The 23,686-nt window shown below is 38.5% G+C and overlaps 1 protein-coding gene across 6 annotated transcripts in view; it reads right to left on the bottom strand.

Annotated features, from left to right (window-relative positions):
- The window catches only part of KLF12 (KLF transcription factor 12), a 412,532-nt gene that overhangs the window by 37,440 nt on the left and 351,406 nt on the right, over positions 1–23,686 (bottom strand). Inside the window, exon 8 of one of the 6 annotated variants that reach the window (XM_063102272.1) lies at positions 5,145–5,242. The exons of the other annotated variants lie outside the window; for them this stretch is intronic. Within the exon in view, the coding sequence (XP_062958342.1) occupies positions 5,194–5,242 (49 nt within the window). The 3' untranslated portion in view covers positions 5,145–5,193. Of the gene's footprint in view, positions 1–5,144; positions 5,243–23,686 lie in introns of those variants that run through there. 6 annotated transcript variants of the gene reach the window in all.

Below are 23,686 nucleotides of genomic sequence, written 5' to 3'. Positions count from 1 at the left end.
GAACCAGCCTGGCGTGTGAGGGGTCTGCGGACTCAGCCTGGTGTGTGAAGGGTTTGTGACCCAGTCTGTGAACAGGCTTGAGGGGTCTGTGATTTCCAGACCCAGCCCTAGCTCGACAATTGGCCCAGTCAGCAGGATTACGGGCAGGTAAAAGAATGCGACACATATTATTGGCAGTGTGGGGGAATCCTATTAATTTTACATTTTGCATCCTGCCTTGTCTTCAGCTATACCTGTGACCTTTCTCTAAAACATAAATTAAAAATAATTTCATCCAGTACCATATTTCTTTATTCTTCAAATTTACTTCACTAGTTACTGAGATGGCCTATTCTTAACATTCTTCACGCATCTTATAAATGAGTGTCAACAATGTAAAAGTGTCATTCTGTGTAACCTTGGACAAGTTATTTAGCACTCCTGGATTCTAGTTTCTTCATGTGTAAAATAAAATAACAGAACTAAATAATCTTTCTTGTCCTTTCAAATCTTACAATTCTATGATTCTGGCGTACTAAAATAGTTTAGACAAACACTGAAGGATTAAGTATGAGTTAGCATAAAATATCTATGAATCAGATATAAAGTTCATACTAATTACCAGTCTAATTTTTCTTGTTTATTGGTTAATTAATATATACTTTAACATAGAATAGCAAGGCTTTGACTTTTTCTAATTCTGTGCATGAATATTATACATATGTGGAGATACATGAAATTGTCTCACTTATCTGAAACCTGTTTTTTTTCCTTTTAATAGCAGATTAAAGAATATGTACACTATCAATGAAAACTAATTAAGCATCTTCTTTAGAAAAAATTCCATCAGAAGACAACCAGATTGGCCAAATGCAATTTTGCATTAATACATGACCCTAAACCAATGACATCAAATACCTGAAGCTTACTTTCTGGCAGATGTAAGAAATAGCTTCAAAATTAAAACCATGATTGTTTAACTTTCTTAAATCCACTTCATTCAACATACATTTTTAAGTACTCACGCTATACCTGTTTTTTCCATATGTTTTTGTACAAGACAGACAAGAAGTAAAAGACACTATCTCTGATCTTTAGAATTTCAAATCTGAGTAAGCAAATGTTTATTATGTTTGTGAAACAACAGCAGCAATAACAGTAATGCAAAAACCAAATATGAGCAACCATGAAGCAATTCAGACAGAATCTATGTATGTTGATGGATAGGATGAGTGGAAAGATTACCCTAAAAGGGCTGTGTTGTTGACAAGTTATTAAGGACAAAGACCGTGATACACACAGCCATGATGATATCCATACAACTTCCATTTATGATTATTTCATTTTTGAACTGTGGAGTGCCGGCCACCTATTACAGGAGGGAGGAGGTTTGTAGATAGGTGCCTGGTGCTGCAGTCAGATCCCCAGGCCACAGTCACTTAGCTGTGTGACTCTGGACAAGTAAGTAAAGGCCTCGATGCCTCGGTTTACTTTCAATAAAATGGAATAAATAAACGTACTTACCTTAAAGAGTTAGGGTAAGGCTTACACAAATTAATACATGCAAAGCATTTAAGACAGTGCCTAGTACTTGGTTAGCTTTAATAAATGTTATCTGACTCTGTCCCCCAATTCTGGACTGGGAACGTCTTAGGGTATTGTTGTTTACCTCAAGCGAAATCACGAAAGTGTGCAAATAAAATTGAGTTCTAAAAAATGTATGTCCCTCCAGCCCAAAACTGCAAAACACAACAACAACAACAACAACAACAACAAAGTATGTCATGTAGCCCAGGTAGGATGCATAAATGAAGACACAAAACCAATAAAAAATTTAAGGAGTTTTATATCTCTAAAAAGCTGCAAGTCATTGCTCTCAGGCAAAGGTTGGGGGAATGAACACACCATCTATGTATCTTTTTCACTACCATTATCTGATATTCTCTAGAGACTCTTTTGTAGCACTGTAGAATATTAACTTCTTAAATCATTCTTGCATTTACACAGAGATGATAAATAATCAGACAACAAATTAAACTAGCTTTGCCAATGACAAAAACATTTGTAAATTTGTCTGGGGTTAGCACATTCTTAGATAATTTTATTTTTTCAACAAGTTGTCTAATATTCAACTCCAAATCATAATTTTTCCTTTTAGCTGAAACATATTACCTTCTGAGGTGTGTTAATTAAAAATTGGTAACACACATAGGAATAGCTGATTATTTGTACAGAGCTGATCTAGTGGGCTACAAAGGTACAGCACTTGCAGAATTATTCAATTTTGTGGACTGTATGACCAAGAACTTGTGATGTGTTCCTATGCTCTCAAAGTGTAACAAGAAGTCTTTCCAGAAACAGTCTTGAGCAGGGACTGGATCACCATCGAGAGTTGCAGGGTGCCATGGTCTGATGTTTGTGTCCCTCCTCAAATTCATATGTTGAAATCCTCACCTGTTAAGTGAAGGTATTAAGGGATCTTTGGGAGGTGATTTAGGTCATGGGGGTAGAGTCCTCATGAATGGGATTAGTGCCCTTATAAATGAGGTCCAGAGAGCTGCCTTGCTCCTTCCACTGTGGGAGGACACAGCCAGAGGAAAATGTCCATGAATCAGAAATTGGGCCCTTACCAAACATCAATTCTCCCAGTGACTTGATCTTGGACTTCCCAGCCTCCAGAGCTATGAGAAAGAAATTTCTGTTGCTTATAGGCCATCCAGTCTATGGTATTTTGTTAAAGGAGCCCAAACAGACAGGGCGAACCTCACAGGGTAAATCTGCTTAAGCACTGTTACAGAACAGGATTTAGGACTAGCCACATCCCCTACCCTTCAGTTTTATTAAATGAATTCAATTCCTGATTTGTTTCAAAGCAACTACTCAGACTTTCTTTGTCAAATATTCTTTTATCTCAAGAAGGAGGAATGAGGGAAAGCCTTCTTGAAAGCCCCTCTGGGAGTCCTGAGGAAAAAGCATTTTGTGCTCCGACATATGTCTCAGTGTGGGAGCCTCGGCAGCATGTCAGCATGTGGGCAGACTTTTAGGTAATCGCAGGAGGAACAGCAGAGCAGTCTGCTCTGGCAGACAGTACAACTTATGGATGAAAAGCCCACCCAGGTTAATGCGATATGCAAACTCCAAAGACAGGTCTAAGCATTCCAGGAGCAAAAGGAAAACGTGAGGCATGATATGGGACATAGTTTCAAGTGCCAATGATCCTTTTTTCTAAGTTTATAACAACTTCTTCCATTCCTACCACATCTTTTCTATAAAGAGTTAGATGTCCTCTAAAGACTTTTTATTCATGTTAAAGTTCCAATTCATCCTGACAATGTTCCCATGGAACAGAAAGAAACATGCCTGGATCATACAGAAGCAAAACCCCAATTAGATGAGCGATTTGATGAGATGAGCACAGGACACTGCCTGAAAAGCCCACTCCAGCTCCGCTGTGGGAACCCATGAGGGTTCCCATGCACAAGGGAGCCTGTCAAGGTTAGTTGCTAGAAGGGTCACACCATCAATGCTCCCCGGATCCACAAAAGCTTTGGGTTGGTCAGATGCAGCAGTAGCTTCAAAGCCTTAGACACTGGTTTCCTTGCAGGACAGTAACTTTGCTTTCAGATTTACAAACAATAATAGCTTCTATTATTAATATAATAAAAGACTTCTATTGTAATCTGCTGGATTCCAACTATTCTCATGGTCCTTATGCCAATAACATATTCTCTCTTAACCTTCTGACAGTGGGTTTTAAACCATGTACCATGGGATCTTCAGATCTTCTGAATCACCATTTTGAATTATTTCAGTTTCAAGTATGTTAAGGCTAATATAATAAGACTACAATGCTCATCCTTGACTTCCCATCATAAATGTTGTATGTTTATCATCAGCTCCTTTGTTTTCAGAGGCTGACTTTACACTAACAAAATAATACTGCTCTATTTTTTAAAAATACTCCATGTAAAGTTAAGTTGAAGAAAATCTGTTGTTTTTAAAAAATCTCAAGAAAATACCATTGTGAGATTGGTTGCTTATTTTTCATTTCACAAACATTTACTGAGCACCTACTATGTGCTGGGCACAGTACTAAGCTCTGGGGAGGCAGCGATGAGTGGGGCAGAGGCTACGCCTGCTCTCATCTGCTACGTGTCTAGCACAGACTACCCAGTGACAAGAGACCTCACATTCCTGCTGCCACTCACGATGACCTTCTAAATGAGGTCAGAAAGCCTACAGACATGGTGAGTTTCCAGCCCAACCTACTGTGGATTCTCTTCTTTCATGGTTGTTGAGAAGAGTCAACAAAGTCAATTTAATAAAATGCAGGGGATTTAGAGATATAAGCAAAGGGAAAAAATAGAATCAAAGGGCAGTGCTTATTTATATTTCAGGTTCTTGCATTAGACTTGGAAAACATTCCTGGATATTTAAGGGGTTCTGTGGAAAAGGCACAGGTTTTCACTTGGAAAAGCAGACAATTTTAAGAACTGAACCAAATCTCTGAAATTACTTGCTAGCTTTACTTCGGCAAAACTTGAGCTCAAAAGATGAAGTGCATATGAATTTCAGTCTCTACTTAGAGCATTACAATAGCAATTTTCCTTTCATTGAACTTTCTGGTATTCAAATGATAATGGCTAACAAAAGCTAGCAGAGGCCGAGCCCGTGGCGCACTTGGTAGAGTGCTGCGCTGGCAGCGCGGCGACGCTCCCGCTGCGGGTTCGGATCCTATATAGGACTGACCGGTGCACTCACTGGCTGAGTGCCGGTCACGAAAAAACGACAAAAAAAAAAAAAAAAAAAAAAAAAAAAAAAAAAAAAAAAAAGCTAGCAGTTAAAGAGCAATTTAATGTTTCTAGATACTATGTTAAATATTTTACATGAATCACTTTATTTAATTCTTCCAACACTCTAAGATGATGGCATTATCATCTTCATTTTACAGATAAATAAACTAAAGCTTAGGCAGATTAAGTAACCTTAAAGAGAATGAAGTCAAAGAATAGAATGTCAGTAACATCAACCCTCATAGTGTAGAAGACATAAAATTGCAGAGTATATACTTTCGAATAAGAGCTCAGGATCCTAATTTGATAATTCTGTTAAGAGGACACTGCGAACAGAAGAGACATTCATAAACTATCCCATTAAGGACTTGATATGGCTCAGCCTCCCACTGCTCAAAGGAATGACGGTTCTTCAGTTCTTTCATATCACCCTCTCATTAAGTCCAGGACAGCCCCTGCTTCGTGTTCTCCTGGGCATAAAGAAAAAATTAGCCTTTAGTCTCATCCCTCCTTTGGTCTTTTCTCTTATTTAAGATCCTGTATCTTTCCTCCCTTTAAAGGAAATGTTGCTAGAAAAAGGACTGGAAGGAGCATGTAACATTTCAGATGGACTGAGGACATCATGTTTATCTTTATGGTAGATCCTCTTTCTTCAGTTCCCGGCTACACTCTCATTTCAAAACGTAGGCTTCGAATACGAGCACATTGGGAGTGAGAAGTTAGGCATATTCATGTATGGGTGATGTAAGTATGGCATGTGCCAGGTGGTATCGCTGTTATTCTTACAGAATATTGACGAAGGGTTAACATTACATCCCTCAGGCTCGACTCTTTTCGTTGACAGTCTTAAATTCTGTTGTCTGATCAGGGCGATCTTCTACAAAACACACTACTGTTTTACGATCTTGAAAATACCAGAGAATACAGCTTTGCATTAAAAATTGCAACACGATTATTTAACAAGTTGAATGTGTCTAGAAATTTAGGGGTTGGGGGGTACTAGGAAGAACTTTATTTCATTCAGTTAAAGTCACATGAAAACTTCCTTCAAAATGGCTTCTAGAAAATCTTCCAAAAGATATATAACAGGCATATTACTTTATATGTGTTGGTTTATGTGCATTTATGTGCATTTGGAAGCAGATTTAAAAAATCTGTTTTGGTATCAGCATGCTTTAGAACCACCAATAATTTCAGAATAATCCCCTTATTTTTAAAAGTCCTACTGTGTTTATGAGAAAAACCAAAGTTGTGGTTTCAAAGAAAGTTGTGGTTTCCACGAAAGGGAGAAAAATCACTCGACTAGAAAGTACATTGACTTTTTAATTCATTAGTTTCTTGAGGCAGCACTGTATTTCAAGCCTTCCAGATAGAGAAAACAAATCTATACCTTTAAAAAGGTTTCGAAAAGAACTTTCAAGAACCTCAGTAACCTTTCCTTTTGTCTGGAAACCCTTCTTTATATAAGCTACATCCCCCACTACAAATATTTTTCTATACTTCAAACAAACCCAAATGCCAAGACCTAGGGCATCTTTGAAATGAAGTAAAATAGAGCTGGTACATCTGCTTTTAAATTCTCTATCTACAAATAAGAATTCAAATCTCACTTTGGGCAGCCTGTATTGGATTAGGAGATCCAGTGCTAAATTTGGAATGCAAAGATCTAGATGTGACAGGGTTGTTACACGTGGCTTTGTTCCATAAGACAAATCACTGAATCTCTATTTTATACCCACAACTTCATCATTGACAAAATGAAGTCAACTACATAAAGACAGGTCTTTATAAACCCATTGGCACATCAGCGGTAGGAGTAAAAAGCAAAGCAGATGACTGGGGTCTGCATGATTGACACTCTGGAGCCTGCAGGAGCCACATGGGGGGTTGTCTAGTATGGGGAAGGGGTGGTGGCAGCAACAGTAAGCCAAGCCAGAAGGGGAAGCTCAGGAAGAACTGCTCTGGAGCCCCAAGGCTGCAGGGGCAGGTAGGTGGGCACTGAAGAGCCATGCAAGGAATGGAAAACTATGGGTGCTGCCTAGGCTCAGTATGACAAAAAGGTTCTCAGCACCAGCCAAACTTGAATCAGGATGCTAAAAAATACAACCACAGGGTGACGTGTATGTACATGCACAAGTGAGTGTGTGTATCTCTCTACTTTATCAGTGCTCATTAACTTCTGAGGGTGTCTAGTTGGGCTTACCTTAAATGAGGGGCTGATATTTCAGAAAAGAACTTGACATTTATGCACCATGGTGAGGCAATGGCTGCACCTAAAGGTACAGAACCTTCTAGATTTAGCCAACTACATCCTTTGGACCAAGGCCTGCTAATGTAATCAGTTGCTTTTAGGAATACCTAAATTATATTATCTATGAGAACTAACAATTACTCTTTTATAAGAAAGTTGTAGTTAATGCATTGATATTCATTTTTTTAAACTATGGCTCATTACCGTAAGTAATCTACAGTATGGGGATTTTTTATGTATGTATGCTCTTTGACCCCTGAAGACAATAAAAGAATGTGTTTTACAAATACACATTCATTTAAAGCACATGTTTTAGGAAGAAAAGAGAGGACACTACTTTTATCCAGTTGTGACTAAAATCATGACGTTGTGAAAGAGCTCACCATGAATGGGACTGTGTTAGTAGCCCTGAAGCAGGTTTCGGTTTTCTTCATCCCGGGCACTAAATTGTGACATTTAGGTCAACTTGGATGAGAGCTGAAGGACATAGTCTAACTGATATAATTGTAATCATGCATATTTATAAATATTAGAGGTAATTATCATGCCTAATATGTATCTAACAAAGGTCATAGATTTTGACAATGACTGGATTCAGATTTTGTGAAAGTATCACATGCAATTGTTATATTTCACATACTACGTCAAGGTACTAAGTGCAAAAAGAAAAAAGAAACATTCTTTTGTCAACGCTTGTCATCAATCTGTACATATATAATTTCTAGAACTACAGGTCTCCAAATCTATTAATAAGCTCCAACTTGCAAAAGCAAAGCACTGTTTCAGATGACACCAAGCAAAAATAGCACCACAATTCTGAATTTACTTAATGCTATTTTCAAGATACCCACCAGTTAGCACACAAGGCAAGGGCATGCCACTATACAACTGAATCAATAACAGCAGAAATGCCTTAGTTAGTGATCACGCAATCAACCATGCATTATTTTTACATTTCAAGGATAGGAATGCCCCACTAAATAGGTAGTACATGCTGTCTGCACCATGCAAAAGGCTATTACTCAAATGTCTGATGCCTTCAAAACGAGTCTCTGGACCCAGAGAAAAATCAGCATTCTCATGACATTTCACAATGGCATAGCATCTGGCTGGGAAAGATCCAGAGATGAAACCAACAAAGGAAAATACTGCATTACCACCATTAGGAGTGTGCATATGTGCATGTAGACAAACAATAATGGGATTGTATTAGTTCAATTTTTTTAATTTCTGCACATAATAAAGCACACTAGGAGAGGCATTGAAGGGGCAAAGGCAACAGACACAGATATATTTCCATGAAACTTAGAAATAAAATGAAAAAAATGTACATAATTTCTACTCATGAATTTCACTACATTGAACAAGGCTAACTCCCAGGGCCAACACATGATGCAACATCTAAATACGTTAAATTGGTGAAGCGTAGAAAGACCTACCTGTGACAAAGAGGTGACATTATCTTTATAAAAGGCTGTCAACACAGCAGCAGCAATATAATTTTGTTAACTCACTCATGAGAGTTTGAATTCTACCTCAAAGATGGAGTCTTTTTGAGGATATCTTTATATCCCCAGCATTACCATAATGCCTGGCACATACTGGGGGCTCAAAGTATGTCAGACTTTGAATTAGTTAATTATTTTTAATTGAGCAAATTTTGGAAAAAGTCTTAAAACACTCCATTTCATTTAAGTTTTGCATAACTTTCTAAAAAAATGAGTGATTTAATTATGAAGATGGAACTAGAATTAGAACTCTTCGGTTTAAAGCCATGCCCCACCCCTTTCTTCTTCAAATATTTATTCAATGTCTGCTATGGGCCAGACCTTACCCTAGGTGCTGGGGACTCATGGTAGGAAAGAGAGAGGCAAACATACACACCCACTCACATGCACACACTTAAAGGCTGTGACAGAAAGGCACGGTGGGCACCCAGAGGAGGAAGTGATGAATCCAAGCTGCCACCAGAAAGAGGTGAGGGCTTTAACTATGGAAAAGGGTGTTACCAAGGGAAGCATGTAAAATGAGACAGAACTTTGAAGAACATGAACATTTAATAGGTAAAGGAAGAGGAACAAAGGAGAGGGATGTAGCAGAGATGTCAGGGTTGCCTTAGTTATATCATCTTGGGAAATTCAGTAAACGTGGCTCTCAATTTTGTTACCTATAAAAGGGTCAAAATGCTTTCTAGCTAATAAATGAGATAATTAATGTTACCTACCTATGCATTAGTTGTGGCCCTACACAAATATGTCTTACATCCCCTTATAATAATAGTCAACATTCACTGAATTTGTTAAATACCGTCCTTAAGAGTGTTGTATGTAATATAGCACATTTAATCCTCACAATAACCCTGATACAGGTATTACTGGCAAGCCCCATTTTATAGATTAGGAAACTGAGGTGCATAGACATTAAATAATTTGCCTAAGTTACAGAGTTTATATATAGTAACTGAAATATAAAAATAAGCAGACTGGTTCTTTAATACCGACTCTATTTTGCCACTCTTCATTTTAAAGATTAAGGCAATAACATCTGTCAAGACATGTCACAGAATGGTTATGAGAAATAAATAAAACGATATATATGAAACTGTGTGAAAACTACAAAAATCTTTAAAATATAAAATATTGAAAGATGGTTTTAACAAAGTAGACTGTCCATCTCCAGTGAAATCAAACTTCACTGTTTCCTGTTGCAGAGAAGTGTTGAAAACAAGGAATGTGTGGAGAATCAGTCTGGAGAGTTACCTCTACCACCAGAGGATGAATTATTTACCAGCAATATAACCAGGCATGCTGGGGAGCTAATTATTGATTCCAGGGCTCATTTCTAATCCCATATCAGACTCCTCTGTCACACAGAAGGCAGAATCAGATACAAATGATATTTAGATGATTAGTTTTAAAGAAGCTGATATAAATGATCCTGCTTGGTCCAGACCTTTAACGTAAATTAACATTGTTACGGACTCAATGTCTGTATCACCCAAAATGTATATGTTGAAGTTCTAACCCTCAATGTGATGGTATCTAGAGATGGAGCCTTGGGGAGGTAATTAGATTTAAACAAAATCATGAGTGTGGGGCACCTAGGTTGGCATTAGTGTCCTTATAAGAAGAGGAAGAAAGACTAAAACTCTATTTTGTGAGTTATAGGAAGAAAGTGGCCCTCTGCAGCCAGGAAGAGAGCCCTCACGAAGGAACCAAATAAGCCATCACCTTGATGCTGGACTTTCTAGCCTCCAGAACTGTGAGAAATAAAGTCTTGTTTAAGCCACCCAGACTATGGTATTTTGTTATGGCAGGCTGAGCTATGACAGATACATCTAAATTTTAATATGCCCAGCTCTGGGAAAGAGATATTTTTGCTATATTTTATCCCAGAGGAAATGGTAGCAAGGAGCTGGATGATTTAAGGCTGAAAGCCAATAGCAAACAGGATTTGAACCAGCATCTTGTGTTTCCAAAGCTTGTGCTCTTTCATTGAGTCGCTGAGAGTCCTGTTCTTTATAATTTATTCAGCCCAAGTCAGTTTTAAGGACCTTAAAAAAATTACTGGAGAATAAAAATCCACATTCACTACATCAAAGGCCACTTCTCCCTCTGTGGCCAATTATAACACTAGATTTGCTATGATGGTCATTTCCTATAGAGTAAACTATCTTAAATTTGTTTTTAGCAGGAGGTCATTTTCAGTGTATACTCTGGGACCATGGACCCACAGTTTGCTATGATACTGGGAAGACCCTTCTTCTTAGCTCTTGGAAAGATAAATGATTTAATTCTTTATAGCAATGTGGATTGACACTTTGCATGGTGCCACTTAAAATTCAGTACCTGTTGAGTCAGCTCATAGATTCAAAAGAAAAAAAAAGATATTTATTCATTGTTCATCTGAAAACGTCATATGCCTTAATCCTGATAAACCACAGACCTAGCATTGAAATCTTATTCCAAAACCTGTTTCTGGAGTTGTGATGTTTTGAGGGTGTTTATTTCTTAGGAGGTGTCACAATAAAAACTACAAAGTTGATTTTCAAATCCATTAATATACACAAGAAACAAAAAAGCCATTGAATTAGCATGCCCAAAGGACAAAGAAAAAAAAAAAAAAAAATAGCCACACAAAGACTATCCAGGAGGTGATCCTTTTTTATTGGACTAATTACAAGGAAATATAAAAGGGCAAGCTTTTATTAATCAAGCTCTTTTCAGTCAGCCACGAAGAACGGTGAGGCAGAAGAAAGGAGAGTCAGGGTGGTAATGCGAGCCCGATCATTAAATTCAGGATCAAGTGGATCAGAGGGAAGGCCGTAAAGGTAAAAGTCAGGTTGTGGTAGGAATTGGAATCCTAATCCTTTATAATACTATATGGTTTGTGGAAATAAGAAGAGAAAGGAAACTTACCAATATTTTTTCTTTAAATACCCAGGAAGGAGGCTACATTTAAGAGAAAAATGAACAATGACAAATAAGACCACTGAGGTATTTTGTAGTTTCTTGCCTTCTACGGCATAGACAGATTCCTGCATAATCTCCTTCATTATTTTCACATCATCCTGTGATATAAATAGGCAAGAGCAGGCATGAGAGACTCAATCTTGCCCCAGATCACATAATTAAAGAGAATGACGGAACAGGCCTAAAATTTCGGCTTCTGAAATTCAGGGCAGAATTCTACCCTTACCCTTCAAATGGTTTGTGAAGCATAACAATTATAAACAGGAAAAGGGCACAGATGATTGAATCAATGTTTAAAGATGTTTCTAACACGAAAATACTTCTTGTTTCCCTCTGAATTTGAATATTTCTTCTTTTCTTAAAATACTGGGTAAAAAAATGGGAAACAGCCACCCCAAAGTGGAAGGAAACCACCAAAGTCAGGAGATTAAAGTTCTAATTCTAGCTCTAATTCTCTGGGGACAAAATTATGTAAACTCCCCGGGCCTCAGTTTCCCCACCACCAAGATGAGGATATTGAAAGAGATGCACTGCTGCACTGATCAACACGCCGTGAGCCTACTGTACCACGTGCTGTGCTTGAAGCCAGGAGAAGATGATCTGCATAGAGAAAGCCACTAGACATAGGCCAATGAATACTTACAATAAATCATGATAAGGCTAATCATGTGGTCCTTCGTATAGTACACTGGATCAGCGAGGAATAAGAGGCTGAGGGGTGGGGGATCGTAGGAAAGTCTTCACAGAAGAGAACTTTTAAGCTGAGTATTTCAAAACTGGTTTCCTTTGGTGGTCAAGGTCTTTTGGAAATGTAACAAGTTCAGTGTGGCTGGAATGTAGGGTCCACAGAAAATGGGAAAAATTTATGGGAAGTGGGATGGGAATAGAGAAAAAGTTGTGTGATGCAAAGGGCCTCAGACATGGTGTTAAGGGCTTTGGACTCTGAAATGAAGGCAAAACATGTCAGAATTGTAAGGTAGGGAGAGGAGCAATCCACTTGCATTTTACAACGATCACTGTTGGCACGGTGAAGATTGGACTGCGGCGGGCAGGGTGGGGGAGAGTAGAAAGAATCTGAATCTAAAGAGACCAGTTAGGAGCTTAGGGTAATATTTCAGGCAAGAGATGATTAGGGCATGTGGGATGAAGACAGCCAACATTGCCAAGAAATATTTAGGAAGAGGAAGGCTGGACTTGGGTGATCAGGGGTTTTGACAGAGCTGGAGTTACTATGAGGTTTCTAGTTTGGAAGAAACAGGTCAGGGTACTTGGTGTTTGGGGAAAAGAGGTCCTCACATATTAAGATCTATTCATTTAATTGAAGTCAGGTGTCACAGTAAGCAGCCCAGGGATGGACCTGTACTGGCAGCACATGGCCTCTTTCTACAGTGGGCTGTTGACAGTATGTGGAAGTGGGGCAAAGAAATGAACTGAAACTTACAGTCCTTCACACTCTGAGGACACTGGCAGGCTGCCTTAGGTGTGTTGTTATAGCTTCTGTCCAATTTACGTGTGGAGATTTGTGGCTCGACCACCATACCTTTTTAGAGCCACTGGTTGACCACAAAACATTCTTATCTTCGGATTTTCTTCATCTCAAAAACTTTTGTTTTTCACCATCATATATAGACACACACACACACACACACACATTCCTTGGTAAATATAATTTATATGCAAGCGATTCCCTCTTTTGTATCTACACACTTGCACTCTCAACCATAACAAGCTGCTTATACAAAAATTAATGTCATCCTTGATTCTTTTTTCTTCATTTCCTTCCATCAGCAACTGTTGCTGACACCGCCTACAGCACACTTAATTTCATACACTTCTCTCTTGCCACTGATGCCATTCTAGTCTAAGACAGCATCGTCATTCCCGGCCACAGCCTCCTTTCCCTGCTTCCACTCTTACTATCCTTCTGCTGCGGAGCAGCCTGATGAAGCCTTAAACGTGTAAACCCGATCACTTCATTCTCCTGCTCCAAGCCTTCCCAAGGCTCCCATGACCCCCAGACTGTTACTGCCAACCTCTCTGACCATCACGTGTTTCTGCCTCCCCCTCATTCACTTTTCTGCTCCCTGAATGTTCCATGTTGGTTCCCATTTAAGGCCCTGGTGTGAGTTGTTTCTAGCACCTGGAGTAATTTCCCCAGATGCTCATGCAGCTGGGTCTTGTCCTTCAGCTCCCAGCTTCCACATCGAGAGGCTTTTCCTGACCAAGCCCCTTGGCTTGCTTTGCAGTCACCTCCAATCGTCTCCCAGTTACACTGCCATTAGAGCACTTATCACTACCAGACATCTGCCAGTTGCCTCTTTCACTCCACTACATGGTAAACTCGATGAGAGCAGGGGCCTTGTCTGTCTTGTTAGTGTCCCCAGAGTGCAAGAAAGTGGTTGGGTCATTGCAGGCACAATAATTTATAGAATGAAGAAACAAATGAATGAACACATATATTCTGGAAAAATAATACTATTGAGTAAAAAGGAAAAAATAATTTCTGGCACTTTCAAAAGTGATCAGGTTTACAAGAGATGTAGAATCTAAATACTTACACTGTAAATTCAAACTAAATGCAGGCTAGGAGAAAATAAAAATGGCAAGCAAGTAAAGGCAGCTAGGCAGAGAAGAAATGTGCCTAATGCATTCTAAGAAGGCAGAGGGTTTAAAATAAACAAGGAGCACTCTTATTGCTATCCTCACTTTCTAAAAGGTATTGTTGGTATCTTCTGGTATTTTTTGAAGCCCTTTCACCCCTGAAAACTATCATTACAATCACCAACAACATTCAATCAAGTCTCCCATTCAGGAAAGGAGAGAGAGGCAGACGTGTAAACTTACATGTTACCTATTCTTTTCATATTTTCCCGTCCTTCCATCCCAATATGTTTTGCTTTAGTGCTCCTGGAGGCAGCCTTCACATAGAATACGATGTCAGTAGTGTCCCCTGCAATATGGTAGTCCTGAAAAGCGAGACTAGCAAGCCAAATGTGGCAGCACAGAATTTCTGGCTGTGCAGTCTTCTTTATTTGGGAGGATTTTCCATTAAAAAATGTCTTGACAGTTAAAAAACTGTTAGTGCTAGGTACTGTCAATTCCTTATTACCAAAATAAAAATGGACCAGATTGCTTATTATTCTGGACGCTGCTGCTTTTGGTTTCAGGTTTAGCATCACTTAGGTGAGTCTCAGTGTCTCTTCTTCTCACTGGTGCTTCCAGGACTCTCAGCTCTCATTATATGAGTTTTCCCTGCTACCTGCCCTCTCCTAGGAAAAAGGAAAGAGCATCAGCCACACAATTGGATGAGAAATGTAGTCTTAGTGGAGCTCCTGAGCTAATATTTGAAATCCATCCTGGACTGTGCAAAAGGCATTTTCTATTAGCCAGAGTAAGGATGACTTCCAAAGAACTGAGACTACTGTACAGGAGGAAGTCTTCCAATGGCTTAAGTTTCGATGATCAGTAACAAGGTTACTACCAGCAAAAATAGAAAAACCCATTAGGGTCACCAAAACCTCATGGGGAATAAGAAGTACTTCAGAACGTTCACGGAAAAATAGAATTAAAAGATAATATGAATCTTTCCATGAATTTTTTTAAAGACCCCTCATATTGGCACACTACCGTTGGTAGGTGGGAGGGGGACGGAATGAGTCCAGACCCACTTAGAGGTGGAGATTAAGTCACCCAGCTGCATTGCAGTTTTACAGTTATAGTACATCAATGTTTACTGTATAGATATTTCACAAGTATTCATAGCACACTGTCAAAATTTATCAACTTTTACCTCTAGGTGGCAGCAACTTTCTTCTGTTCTTAACACGGTAGAGTTTGGCCTTTGTTTCCTACCTCCAATAAAACTCCATGCCTCCTTGTTTTTCCCAAATAAATACTTCACAGCCTGTGTAGTTTGGGGAAGATTACTGTAAATCACTTTCACTGTAAGAAATCAGTCCATTCTTCAGTTAAGCTGCAAGGTTCTTCAAAGAGTACAAAATAATTCAGGTCTAAAGTGAAAAATAATAGAAAGGTATTTTCTTTTCTCTCTCCATACCTATAAACTGCAAACTCTAAGAAAAGAAATGTTTCTTTTTCTTTACAGACCTCTAAGGAAAAAAGACAACGAGAGGAATGGGAAAACAGATGGAATTGGAGAGATTTCCATTTTACAATGTCATTAATTTAATCCGATGGGTGATTTAACTCATTGCTTTTCTACAGGATGTAACCTGATGTGTTCATTTATGAAAGCATTCCAAAATATTATAGGATGGAAGAGAAGATTTCATGATCACAGAAAAATGATAACCTACAGAGAGAGTTACCCTTCTGGTTGATTTAGCCTTCACAGAAACTATCTTTTCTGATTAGATGTAACACGTGGCCCTTCTGGAGCACATATTTACCTAATGTATTGAACCTCAGCCCTACCTAAATATACCCACCAGCTCCAGGCCAGTTCAGGATTCTAAGTTGTTAGAGTTAAGAAGGGCCCAAGAGACTTGAAGTAAATTATAGCCACCTTTGAAGCTGTAATAAGTGCTGGGCGTGTCAATGAATCACCTAGGTGGTAGTAAAGAGATTCCTTTTATGTAAAGTTAAAATTTGACTGTGGGCTAATATCTGGGGTTTATGAAGCACTTTCTTTCAAGGTGATACTATGAAGAGTATTATCTCCTGGGCACTCTTCCCAAGACCTAATTTGAATAGTTTGGGTTAGACATCATTCATTTAAGAGAAATACTGAAGTGCAGGAAGCATAAAGACTAATTTAGCATAAGTGACAAATTTATGCCAGAACCCAAGCTTGTAGACACAGTCTTTATGTATTTCATAGGAGGTTCCTCTGTCTTCTGCTTATTTTACATATCTTATCACATTAACTATTCATATTATCACAATAACTATGTATCTTGGTTTTAAAGGCTGCATTTTTAAATATGGAATTCAAAGTAAGATTTCTGGAGAAGAGAAAGTTCCAGGCGATTAAGATATAACACTCTTAGTTTCAAGGAGAGTAGGGTCTTTTTAACTAAACATCCTTTTTATGTTTTGGCCATTCAATAAACAAGAGTAGGATCTGAGAAAAGCCCCTTATTTTAGTTACTAATGATACAGTATCTTCATCATCTAAAATATAAGAAATTATGGCCTCAAAGGAAAAACATTAAAGTTCATAATTCTGGAAAAGCTACTACCCTTAGTGACAGCCTCTAATGAATGGTAGGCAATGTGGATGAGGCTAGTTTATAAAGAGTAGTCTTTCCCATCATTTTTGCCACTAACACCTCCCTCTCCTTTGGAAAATTACTCCCTCTTCATGTATTCTTAGGAGAAATGTTAACCAAGGCATTCTCCCTCCCTTGGCCAAGGGCTGGGCATCTGACCCAGGCTTGGACCAAACATACTCTGGCTTCCGGAGTTTGCGCTGACTCATCTAGGCCTGTGCCTTCTCATTAAATCCTGCTCCCAGGACCCTGGGTACAGTCCTGGTTCCTGTGTTTTCTAAGGTCCAGCTTCTCTGCTTTTTTATTGACTCTGTCACCTACCTCATGTCCTTCTAAAAATTACTTTTTGCTTAAGGCCGCCAGATTCAGTTAGTTTCCATTATTTCCAACGAAAGAACCCCATGTGACAAAGGAGACTAAACTGAGTGACAATTTAGACGGAGACAGTGGCTATAAGTAGGCAGTGGATTTTAGCAGGGTCCTCAGCCCTCTAGCTAATTAGCTGTGGGCTTAGTTAAAGTTGCTGTGTTGGGAAAATACAGAAAAATGGTTAGGGACCCTCAGGTGTTCAGAATCTTGCCCAGCATCTGATGCAAATATGCACGTGTGCCCAGGTGTTCCTTGTTTATTGTCTAATGTAATTGCGCATGTGCAGGTGTTTTGGGTTATGGACTTAGGTATAAAGGACTAATGGCTCTGATACACAAAGCTTTTTGGGATGCTCCAGGAAGCCACTAGGGTAGCTGCTCCTAGCTCTGAATAAAGCCTATTAATTCTTCACCCACAGCTCCCAGGACCTTTTCCTATTACCTAGCTCGTAGACCTGTGTGGAGGGTTTGTGACCCAGTCTGTACAACAGGCTCGAGGGGTCTGTGACCCCTAGCCCTAGCTTTACAAGTTGTGACCAAAACCTGCATGATACCAGGTTGGTTTAAATTTTTTTGACAAATATGTTACACACAATCTACTGCTCTCTTAAAACCGATTTTTGAAAAATAAATTGATTATAAGGATACTGCTTTTACCTTAGGTGATCTAGTATTACTACCAAGAAATGTTAAAACACAGCTAATTTTAAGAAAATTACTAAAAAACTTTATAAAAATCTAGTGGTCAGCTGAGAAAAATTATAATCTGAGAATATATTTGATTTTAAAATTGTTAGTTCACTGCCCATATGTATACACAATAATCTATATGGCTAGAAAGACAAAATTGCCAATATGACTGATAGATAAAAACCAAAACAAAACTGCTGGCATAATGAACATTTTTGCAGGGAACCCCTTAGCATTTCTTATCCTGAGTAGCATTCCCAGCATATTCATAACACATTAGGATTTTTGATTGGGTTCCAATTTTAGTCATTATTCTTTCCAATACATATTTAGAAGACAGCTATGTTTATAATTGATAGCCACTTTCTTAGCCCAAATATATCCACTGAAACATACTGTGAAAGAATAAGAAAGAATGTGGTTTCACTAGATATACATAAAATAAGGTCTTTCTTCATATTAATTTGATATGTTTATCAAAACATGACGCGTACTGGTACGATCATATCTCTATCTATCTAAATATATTTTTTCTCATATTGGGACACATTCTTTCTGGATTATTCATTCAGGACCCCTGATATCCACTTTTTCTTCATGTTTCATTACAACATGGCAATTATTTTAAAGTTCTGCATCTGAGTAAGTTAAAGAGGGAGCGGATGGCAATGCAGAAAAAACCCGGTTACACAATTTAAAACTCTGTTAAGAAGGAGCAGTTTGAGTAGTTTTCCCAGAGTAAATTAGGACTCCAGATTGTAAATTTTAAATATTCTTCATGGTTTAAAACCAACCTAAAAAATAACAATTATAGGAAAATATTTTATAATGCCAGAATTACAAACAAGTCATTTTGAATTGTGGAATAATATCTCTCAGTCATGCTATAATTAGTTAAAGGGACACAGCTGTTTTATTACATGACCGTACCATGCCTGGCTACAGTGCTGGGAAGATGCCAGGAATCAACAGAGTACACTGATGTGTCCTATAGGTCCAGAGATCAGCTGTTCAGTATGATGCTAATATGGTTCTGAGTTGCGGGCTGGTAAAAACAACATACTCATGAACTTTTAATAGAAAAATGTCTCAGAAGTGGGGACCTTTGTAGCTCAGCCAGATCTTATGGCCCTAAATCTCCTATAATTAGGGAAAAAATTGCAGAATTAACTTAATTTTTTCCCCAAATCATCTTCACTGAAACCAACTACAGCAATGCTAGAGACAAAATCATCTGACACCAACAGGCATGTGAACCACGTTTATCATGGAGGTCTCTTGCTGAAATTTTGGGTAATGGAGAATTTAAGAAAATAAGACCAAAATTGTTTAATAAGGTCAATTTGGAATATGGAACACAAGTTTAAAGTACATATAATTGTCACCAAGCTAAATTTGAGAAGGTGGTTAAAGTAATTAAAGAATTCAATAGCTGACACTACACTACAGCATAAAAATAGATGAAAATTTTGAGGGATTTAAAATGTAGCATCACCCTGGAGGCACTTCTTTTTATTGTAACTCAGTATTACAGAGAGAACTTGCAAACACATTCAAGCTTATATCAACTACAGCCCATTTTTGGAATCTGTTATCAAACATACGAGAGAATATGCTTCCAAACCAAACTTAAAAGCAACTTCCTTTTACTTATTTGCCAAGAAGTAAGGATTAAAAAACCCACAATGGCCAAGCATTCTGGGAGCTGGAATTTTCTTATATTAAAGTCCACACGTAGCTGAATCCATAAACAAACAAATGAACGAGAAGAAGAGATAGAGAGAAAGAAACAACAATCACAGTAATACACTGAATTTTTAGAAAACTAGAGGTGGAAATGGGGAGGGAAGGGGAGAGAGAGGGGCCTAATGAGGAATTGGCCAATGGACACAAAGAACGCTTGTGTATTGTAACGATGAGTAAGCTAACTGTACTGATCTAACCAGCACACATTCCACACAATTACTGAAAATCAATGTTGTGTACCCCACATGTACATGTAATAAAAAATAAAAAAACAAAGTCTGCACGTACTATCATAACTTTTTGCTCTGTTAGTCAAGAAGCCAGGCAGTGGAATACTCTGGCAAATAAAATAACATGATCAATATTACCTATAAATAATGAGCATGCAAGGATCCGCAAGACGGTGAGTGAGCACACTCTGGCAGGACGGAAGCGCCACATATCGGCGTGAGCAGCAATGTCTTCGTTCAGCCTCTCCCATTTCTCCTTGCTCTCCCTGTCACATCAGTCCAATGGGAATTTCCCAGGCAAAAGCCTTCTGCTTCACTCATAAATGAATTAAACATTCACCTTATTTAACCTTTAGCATTTCTCTTACTCTCCATACAGGCAGACAACTGACACGTGGTGGAAAGACCACTGGACAGGTGTGCAGAGACCTGGATTTAAGCCCAGGTTTAGCATGTAACATTTTGTCTTTGGGCCTCTATTTCCACATTCTGTAAAGTGAGGAGGTTGAACTGAACTTGATGATGCTCTCATTTCCTTTACGGCTCTGAAATTGGTAATTTGGAAATGCTCTGTCCCTCCTTAAAGGGCTAGTTCTACATCAGCTTTCTGAGAGGTTTTCAATATCAACTTCAGTGCCTTCTTCTCTTAAAACAAAAAAAAGTTTAAACAAGAAGGGATATTCTTATTTTTATGACAAAACCCACATTTGTTATATCCCTCGAAAAGATTCCATGAAATTGTGTCTAACATTTGCAATAATATGCATATAAATATTTAAGTTCATTGCAGCAATGTATATAAAAACACTAAAACATCAAGGTGCGAAAAAGCCTCCTCCTGCCCTCCACACAAATTTGTGACACAGAAGTTTTTCACATCCAAATGGAAAATGTGATTCACACCCAGAATGCATCAGAATTTGCATAGAGACTCTATTAAAACTGGAGCATTTTTATGTATATAGCTAACATAAAATCTCAGGCACGTTGGTAAGAAATAAATCATAATTGAGTCTGGTGGTGGCAGCATCCAGTTGGTTAGAGAAAATTCTATTTTACTGATAATAATTTCTATTAATAATGCTTTATTTTCTATGTTATATGAATAAAGTCTCTATTATGTGATACCCACTATCACTGTGACATAACAGCCCTTGAGGGATGTTTTGGGTACACAGCACCACCACTACCACCACCATCAAACGATGATATACACCCAAGTCCTTTAAAATGTTAGGAATGGAGCAGGGGAGAGTGAGAAGTGGAGAAGAGAGAGGAAAGGGTAAAAATTGAAAGATGAGCATATATAAATGTGCATGTCTTCAAAATACTAACATTGATCCCGGAAATTTTTGGAGCATTAAGTCAACTTCAATGTTTAGTCCACAGATACTCCCCATCAAACCCCTCTGTCGCACTCCAGCCTACACATACACACCAAAACACAGTTTTCAGATTTCTATTATATCTTTGGGAATAAAACAGCCAAACTAGGACTTGGAAACATCTCCTCCACTGTGGTTTTGCTATCAGAATATAATAGCTTCAAGCAAAAAGACCTGTAAAGAACAAAAGTCTATCTTCACACTCAGTTCTCAAAGGAATTTTCTCCATTTGCCCCAAATGGAGCAAAATATATTTTTTCTGGCAGTATCGTATCAAGAAAGAGTGGCAAATGCTCTAAAAAAAAGTTTACATGGTGAAGGGGAGCAGAATATGCCACCCCACCGTATGCCAATTTGGCATAAGAATTATTATGAGCTGAAGTCAATTAAAAAGAAACAGACAAGAAAAACTGTCCCCCTGGCATCCTCTTCTACTAGGAAGGGCAGGACAATTCTTCATCACTGGAAATGACTCTCCTTCTCAAACCATAGATGGCACCAGAGGAATCTCCACAACAAATCTTACTAGCTAGTCCTATCTCCCATTAGTTTCCCCCATGTTTACCTTCCCACAGTTTGCCACCCCTAGAAGCTCAAAGTCCTTTTCCTTTGTCTTGTCACTTCTCTAAAAATTTACCATTCTTTTTTTTTAGGTGCCATCTAAGCCCACGTTCTAACCACCCCTTTGAAATACTCATCTCTGGATATTCCCATGTGTATGTACAATACACACATTAATAAATTTCTGTTTATTTTTCTATTGCTAATCTGTCTTTTTTCAGTCTAATTTACAGGGCCCCAGCCAATGAACCTAAGATGGGTAGAAGGAAAAGATTTTTTCCCTTCCCTACAATAGTTATTGGATCTAGGAAGGCATGGTCACCTCTACTCAGGGCCAATGGTGAAGAATAGAGGAGAGGCGTGAAATAAGGAATGAAATTCACATAGTGGGTCCCCAAAGGCTCCATCAATCCTCAAATCAGTAAATATTCCTATGGCACTGAGGGGAGAGAGATTCTGATTGACAGAGTGTATGTCTGGCCTGAATTGCTTCATTTGATGAATTCAACATTAAATGAGTTGTACGGTGACCTGATATTCTTTACTGGGGTGCTAATACACGCTGCGAGAAGTTCATACTGCCATGCTTTAATCCTTGGGAGTCAGCAGACAGTTACAGCAAATCTGACTCCATCCTAACATCTGTCATTGGAGCCCTGATGCCCTGATGCTCTCATTTCATCCTCGGATATGTATATTGTTACGTTTTCTTTCGATTCCAGCAGATTTTGTTTGCCTTGAACAGACATTCTTTTCCACACATTTCTTCATCCTTCAGCTCCAGAGGAAACAGTGTCATATGAATGAGGTCACAGGATGCCACTCATTTCTCATATCAACATTATGTGAAGAAAATGGTACTTAAAATTTTAATTCCTCTTTACTCAATAGTAAACAGTGGTTTGGTAGCTCAACCATAGCCACTGACTTTCACAACCTACCGATTGCCATGTGCTACCCATGTGTAACTTAATAGTAGAAGTTCAAGCCTTTTCATGTGTTACTGAATGTTAATTGCTTATATGATGAACAATATTTTTTAACTGATTGAAGCATTTGCTAATCAAACTTCACCAAATCACTGTTCCAATATTTCACATAGTGTTTGCAGATGTAACTCAAGCCAGAGCCAAGCAACTGTTGAACTTGACATATAATTCTATAAATTATCCCAAACTTTTATGTTGGGAAGAGCAGCCATCACCTTCCCTTCCTCTCTATTGCTAGCATGGGCATTTAAACTTACTGAATTTTCAGAGCCAATATTTCACAAAGAAATAACAAGTGCTTATCATTTCACTAGAAGTCGATGCTGGGTGATTCACGGGCTTCTTCCTTGCCAGGTGATTTATTTCCATATACCAGTCTCACAGTATTTACCCAAGGAAGATTCAAGGTAGTATAGATCATAGAAATTTTAGATAACTCATGACCAAACAAAGTACACGTATTAAATCCACGTATGCTCCTACCATAGTCAGTTTAGAAATGTCCCCAGGACTTTGTATGTGTGTTTCAATCTATCAAGAAAGCACTAGCTCAACTCTCTGCTTTTCCTACTAGTTCTAGGTCTTTACTCAAAAGGTTTCTTCTCTGGGATGGGTTTTCTGACAGCCCTCTTTATATTTTAACCATTCCCTACTACCCACTCTCAAATTGGTCTTAAATAGAGTGGATAACTGCTCCCTCTGAACACTGTACTATAAATATATTGCCTTATGGCATTATCCATATTGTATTACATACTATTTGAGTTTGTGTGATATAATACATATGTGTGTGTATGTGTGTGACATTGCGCACGTGCACACACACACACACACACACACAGACACACAGACACACACACACACACACACACACACACACACACAGAGATCTCCCTGACAAGACAGTTCCTTGAGGATAGAAACTACGTTTCATTTATCTTTCTAATATAGTGCTTTTTACAGTGCCTGGGAGTGTTAATAAATGTTGCTA

This window comes from Cynocephalus volans, chromosome 7 (genome assembly GCF_027409185.1).
Source record: "Cynocephalus volans isolate mCynVol1 chromosome 7, mCynVol1.pri, whole genome shotgun sequence".
Classification (NCBI taxonomy): Eukaryota; Metazoa; Chordata; class Mammalia; order Dermoptera; family Cynocephalidae; genus Cynocephalus; species Cynocephalus volans.
This window is presented reverse-complemented; position numbering and strand designations above follow the sequence as displayed.